A 6400-nucleotide genomic window follows, 5' to 3' on the forward strand; every position below is an offset into this window, starting at 1 on the left:
TGGGCCCCTCTCCCAGCCGCCCTGCAGGGCAGGTCTCTCCCTCAGCCTATCTCTCAGCACCCTGAGCAGCTGCTAGTGCGTCTGGACCTGTGGAGTCTGAGTTTTCCAGGTACGTCTAAAGTCAAGGGGGTGAGGACAGACGGGGCAGGGCCTGGGGTGGGGGTGGGACCATAGTCTCTAAGTGAGTCCCAGACCAGAGCAGAGCCCCGTGGGTGGTCTGCTGGGTGGCATTTGTGTTTCCCTGCAGAGCTTCTCTGGGAGCCATGGTGGGAAGCTGGCAGGGCAGACACAGGTGCTCTGGGACTCCAAGTGGCCCCCAACAACCCCAGGCAGGGTGGGGCGGGGTAGGCCGCTCAGGGGTCGCAGTTCCAGATCTCACTCATTGTCACGGGCGGACTGAGCCACACCCGTAGGGGGTCACAGATACCTCACTGTGCACTGGTGAACCCATCTGTACCACGAGGACGGTCCTCCTCGCTCCCCGTGGTTGAGGAGCTGCCCATGGAAGCAGGGGGGTAACAGTCTCATGTCATCCTGATGGCTCTCAGGTTTAGGTGAGGAGGGTATGAGGTGGACTCCTAAGGTACCCGTGGGACGTTGCTGTGTATCGCCCCTCTGCTCTGCAGGCACAGGAAGGAGAACAGGGCTCTGCCGGGGACTGGCGGGGCGGTGGGGAGTGAATCTTGGAAGTTCTCATCACTGGTGAAAAAAAATGTGTAACTGTGTACCATGCCAGATGGTGACCACTTGACGTGGGGGCTGATTATTTCCCAATGTGCGCAAACAGCGAGTCATGCTGTGCATGTGAAACTAGTATGAGGTTATGTGTCAATTATACTTTGATTTAAAAAGCCCAGAGTCCATGGAGCACCTCGGTGACGCTCTGGGGAGGTCTGTTGAGCCTCCAACTTCGGCTCAGGTCATGATCTTGCGGATCGTGAGTTCGAGCCCCACATCGGGCTCGCTGCTGTCAGCCACAGAGCCACTTTGGATCTTCTGTCCCCTTCTCTCTGCCCCTCCCCTGCTTGTCTTCTCCCAAAAATAAATTTTAAAAAATAATCAATCAATAAAAAGCCCAGTCTTTCAGCTCTAAGGGAAGCACTTTCTAAGGGTGTCCCAGAGGTGGCCAGGTGGCACCCTGGGGGGGGGGGGGGGCGGAGCCTGTGTCCCCCAGGGGAGCGCAGCAACCTTATGAAACCAGTACGGGGGTGGGGAGAGCGCCTGGCTGGTGCAATTGGTAGAGCACATGAGTCTTGATCTCGGGGTTGTAAGTTTGGACCTTACTCATTTAAGATTACTTAAAAAAATTAATATCTTAAAAACAACAAGAAAACAAAACAAGAAAAATAAGTTCGGAGACAGTAACAAATGCAACACCTAATAGCTTCATACCCGTGGGTATGTCACTCCTCTGAGCCTCAGTTTCCCCGCCTGGATTGAGGAGTAGAGACCAATGAAGTCAAGTGTGCAGCGTGACCCATAAGCAGCATGTGTGCTTGTTTTTACAGGATTATCTATCTGCCTGTTTTACAGAAAAGGAAACTGAGGCTGAGGGAGAAGAGCCCAAACTCACATACAACTGGTGAAGGCACAGGAAGCACTGGAATACAAGCCACTGGAATACAAGCCGGAGGCTTCCCAACGCGTGGAGGCCTCTAACAATGGTCTGCCGCCTGGGGTAAAGAGAGGCGACCCGGGGTGGAGGGCGGGGAAGTCTTCGACTTCGACATGAGTCGCTGGGAGAGCGGGGAAAGCAAGGGAAGGGGAAGCACCGAGTGTGAGCGCGCGTGTCCAGGGCGCACGTGCAGCCCATACAGCCAGGACTCGCCTACGCCGATGCCCCCGCGCGGCGGCGAGACGCGGCGCCTTTAAAGCCCGGCGGGGGGCGTGCCCGGCGCGCGGAGGGCCCGCCTCTGGGCGTGTCCGCCAGGCGCCCCGCCCCGAGGCTTGTAGCGGCGGCCCCGGGAGGCGGCGCCCGCTCTGGCTCCGCGGCCGCTCGAGTGGCAGCGGCTGTGGCGGCTCAGCGGGCTCGGCGCCTCCTCTCCCTCGGGCGGCTTCCCTGCGCGCTGCCGGGGCGCCCGGACGCACGCGGGCGGCTCGGCGATGGCCAGCGCCCCGCGACGTGGCGGGCGGGCACGGGGGCGCCGGACGGCGCGGCCCGAGTGAGCCGGGGCCGCCCTCCCGCCCTCGGCCGGGGCCGCCCGGGATGGCCGTGCCGCCGCTCCGCCGGGCGCTGCTGCTGTGGCAGCTGCTGGCGGCGGGCGGCGCGGCGCTGGAGATCGGCCGTTTCGATCCGGAGCGCGGTCGCGGGCCGGCGCCCTGCCAGGCGGTGGAGATCCCCATGTGCCGCGGCATCGGCTACAACCTGACCCGCATGCCCAACCTGCTGGGCCACACGTCGCAGGGTGAGGCGGCCGCCGAGCTGGCCGAGTTCGCGCCGCTCGTGCAGTACGGCTGCCACAGCCACCTGCGCTTCTTCCTGTGCTCGTTGTACGCGCCCATGTGCACGGACCAGGTCTCGACGCCCATCCCCGCCTGCCGGCCCATGTGCGAGCAGGCGCGCCTGCGCTGCGCGCCCATCATGGAGCAGTTCAACTTCGGCTGGCCGGACTCGCTGGACTGCGCCCGGCTGCCCACGCGCAACGACCCGCACGCGCTCTGCATGGAGGCGCCCGAGAACGCCACGGCCGGCCCTGCGGAGCCCCACAAGGGCCTGGGCATGCTGCCCGTGGCGCCCCGGCCCGCGAGGCCCCCCGGCGACCCCGCCTCAGGCCCCGGCGGCGGCGGCACCTGCGAGAACCCAGAGAAGTTCCAGTACGTGGAGAAGAGCCGCTCGTGCGCGCCGCGCTGCGGGCCCGGCGTCGAGGTGTTCTGGTCGCGGCGCGACAAGGACTTCGCGCTCGTCTGGATGGCCGTGTGGTCGGCGCTGTGCTTCTTCTCCACGGCCTTCACCGTGCTCACCTTCCTGCTGGAGCCCCACCGCTTCCAGTACCCGGAGCGCCCCATCATCTTCCTGTCCATGTGCTACAACGTCTACTCGCTGGCCTTCCTCATCCGCGCGGTGGCCGGCGCCCAGAGCGTGGCGTGCGACCAGGAGGCAGGAGCACTGTACGTGATCCAGGAGGGGCTGGAGAACACGGGCTGCACGCTCGTCTTCCTGCTGCTCTACTACTTCGGCATGGCCAGCTCGCTGTGGTGGGTGGTGCTGACACTCACCTGGTTCCTGGCAGCCGGCAAGAAGTGGGGCCACGAGGCCATCGAGGCCCATGGCAGCTACTTCCACATGGCGGCCTGGGGCCTGCCGGCCCTCAAGACCATCGTTATCCTGACCTTGCGCAAGGTGGCGGGCGACGAGCTGACCGGGCTCTGCTACGTGGCCAGCATGGATGCGGCCGCGCTGACGGGCTTTGTTCTGGTTCCCCTCTCCTGCTACCTGGTGCTGGGCACCAGCTTCCTCCTGACCGGCTTCGTGGCCCTCTTCCACATCCGCAAGATCATGAAGACAGGCGGCACCAACACGGAGAAGCTGGAGAAGCTCATGGTCAAGATTGGGGTCTTCTCCATCCTCTACACGGTGCCTGCCACCTGCGTCATTGTGTGCTATGTCTATGAACGCCTCAACATGGACTTCTGGCGCCTTCGGGCCACAGAGCAGCCCTGCCTGGCAGCCACCATGCCCGGGGGCCGGAGGGACTGCTCACTACAAGGGGGGTCGGTGCCCACCGTGGCTGTCTTTATGCTCAAGATCTTCATGTCGCTGGTGGTGGGCATCACCAGCGGTGTCTGGGTGTGGAGCTCCAAGACTTTCCAGACCTGGCAGAGCCTGTGCCACCGCAAGATGGCAGCTGGCCGGGCCCGGGCAAAGGCCTGCCGGGCTCCCGGGGGCTATGGCCGTGGCACCCATTGCCACTATAAGGCCCCCACCGTGGTCTTGCACATGACTAAGACGGACCCTTCTCTGGAGAACCCCACGCACCTCTAGGGACACAGGCCTGTGTGGGGCGGCTGTTGCCCCCTCCTGCACCCCCCCCCCCCGGAGGAGACAGCTGACTAGCAGCTGCCCAGCTGTCAAGGTCAGGCAAGTGAGTGCGAGGGGCCGAGGACCAGGGCGTGGAGCCTCTCCTTCCACCCTCATTCACAGAGACCCAGTGAGGCTCACTCCCCTGTGGCCCAGTGGAGGGGGCGGGCCTGGCCAGGTCCCCACAGGGTCCTGGGGGAGCAGGTGGAGAGGAGGAGGGGCAGAAGGGGGCGTGGTCCAGCAGGGAGTTTATTTAATGATGTAATTTATTGTTGAGTTTCTCTGGAAGCTGTGACTGGAATAAACCCCCGTGTGGCACTGCTGAGTCCTCTGTGGGCTGGGAAGGGGGTAAGGTCAGAGAGTGAGGGTCCTGTAGGAGTCCCCCTGGTGGGGTGAGCTGGGTGGCTGCTGGCCTCATGGCCCCAGCCCCACTCTCTGCCTCCCCTCCGGTCAGGAGGACGTCCCTGTGGAGCAGCTGTCTTTGCAGAAGTCCCAGATTCTGTGTGTGTGCGTTGTCCCCTCTCACCAGTCTTTGCTCTTTTGGGCAACCTGTTTGCCCGAGTCCTGGGTTCCCGCTTCCCAAAGTGTGACCAGGATGCCTGCCAGGATACTTAGGAATCCCCTGAGAGGACACCTCTGGCCCTGGGGACTCTAGCCTGTTTGGTGGCCCTGGGAAAGACTGTTTTCTTCATTTGTATAGAAAACGAGGGCATCAGCCTGTCTCCAAAGTTCCCTTGGGGGCTCAGGATCTGCTCCCGCTGTCTCCTATAGGCTGTCCTACTGTCCCTTCCCTGGGGCCTAAGGTCTAAGGCTGGAGTGACTGTCCTCATTGCCTTCCAAGATTGCTGGTGTGTCCACCTCTCTCCTTGGGCTCCTAGTCGGGGCACCCCACGGCATCCCTTCATCTTACCAGGTGGAGTGGAGATGGGGCAGGACTGGCTGGTATAGGGACATCTTGGTGGCACAGACACATGGAATGGGGAAACCCTTGAGCATAGTGGAAATTGGGTCCCCAGCTCCGAAAGGGCTGCCGAAGGACTTGGGGTGCTGGGCACCATGTGAGAAATGGGGCAGGTGCGGGGGCATATGCGTGGCTGCTCCAGGCTAGCTTACACACTCATGTGCCCAGGGACAGGAAAATGTACCTGTGTATACGTGCGCCGGGCTTCGTCATCTCTGCCCACTGTAAGGAGTGTGTGGCCGTCCCAGAGATGCCCATCGGCTTGGGGCAGGAGGTCAGACCCCAGAGCCCCATCTTGGCCTCTGCTTTGGCCACTGTGACTCCAGCCAGGTGTATCGGTCATTGTCCTGGGTGCATGATACAGAGCCGGCATTCAGTGTCACTGCCAAGAGGCCCCAGGGGTCCAGCCTCACTTCAGAACCAAGGGGAGGCTCAAGGCCGACTGCTTCCTGTGAAGCAGGGCTGAGTGCCTAAACCCAGGGCCTCTCAGGCCGGAGCTCTTTGCCCTGCACCAGCCACCAAGCTCTGCGGGACAAGAAGGAAGCCAAATGGAGCCCCAACAGGCTGTGTCAGACTCCCATCAGGAGCTAAGGAGAATTAAGGGCTGTCCCTCAGCACAAGCAGCAGCCCAGAGCCCCCAGGAGAACTCTGCCGCCTCGGCACCTTGGGCTTATGCATTTCATGCATGGGACGGCCCAGCCCATCCAAATCTTTCCTTCTCAGAGCACACGGGAGGCCCTCTTGCCTTCTTTACAGCAAAGCCAAGTGACCCTAACACCTTGTAACTCCCTAGGAGGGTCCTTGACTGACAGATTACGCCTACTGAATGTGACAGGGGCCCAGGTTGGAAGGGGAGACGGTGGCTGCGTGGAGTTAGGCTTGCAGGCCAGGTCTACAGGGAGTGGCCCCAGTTCACCCCTGTCCCTTGCCAGTCAGCGGCCCTGGGAGAGATGATGCTTGACTAAGTCCCACCCAGCGGAAAAAATTTGGGCTCCCAGGACAACTGGGAGGGGGGTGATGGAGGGTAAGGGGCTCTGCCAGCAGCCTCTCAGCACTTGGGGACACTGGAAGGTCCCAGACCCCGGGAGAGAAGGAAGGAATCGTTTACTAAAGACCTTTTACAGGAGTCCTCCATTAGATCCTTCTCTCCCCATTTTCCAGATGGGAAGTGTTGAGTGCTTGGCTGGCTCAAGGTCACGCAGCCAGGTAGCGTGCAGCCTCCAGAGCCTTTGTGATTTCCACTGCGCCACGGATTCCACCTGGGTGGGCAAGGGATGGCAGGTGTTATAACATAGGGTGGTTTTGTCCAGAGAAACACCCCCCCACCAGCCCCCAAAAGGAAATTCCAGAGCCCAAGGGAAGTGTCTCGGAAAGCAACACCTGCTGGCCAGTCACTGTGTGTCCCCGGCCCCTCCCTGCCG

General features: G+C 62.0%; 1 protein-coding gene across 1 annotated transcript; it reads left to right on the forward strand.

Annotated features, from left to right (window-relative positions):
* Positions 1-2206: 2206 nt before the first annotated feature.
* Positions 2207-4208, forward strand: FZD9 (frizzled class receptor 9). The gene has a single exon (XM_047089495.1). It carries the CDS (start codon positions 2207-2209, stop codon positions 3980-3982), a length of 1776 nt encoding a protein of 591 aa, XP_046945451.1. The 3' UTR covers positions 3983-4208.
* Positions 4209-6400: the final 2192 nt, after the last annotated feature.

Source organism: Lynx rufus, unplaced genomic scaffold, assembly GCF_022079265.1.
Source record: "Lynx rufus isolate CCGP_SWC_20201006 ecotype Redwood Valley unplaced genomic scaffold, mLynRuf1.p SCAF_27, whole genome shotgun sequence".
In the NCBI taxonomy this organism is placed as follows: domain Eukaryota; kingdom Metazoa; phylum Chordata; class Mammalia; order Carnivora; family Felidae; genus Lynx; species Lynx rufus.

What these genes read in the sequence shown, in the direction of transcription:
- FZD9 (XM_047089495.1), top strand. Translation starts at nt 2,207, where the DNA reads ATGGCCGTGCCGCCGCTCCGCCGGGCGCTGCTGCTGTGGCAGCTGCTG.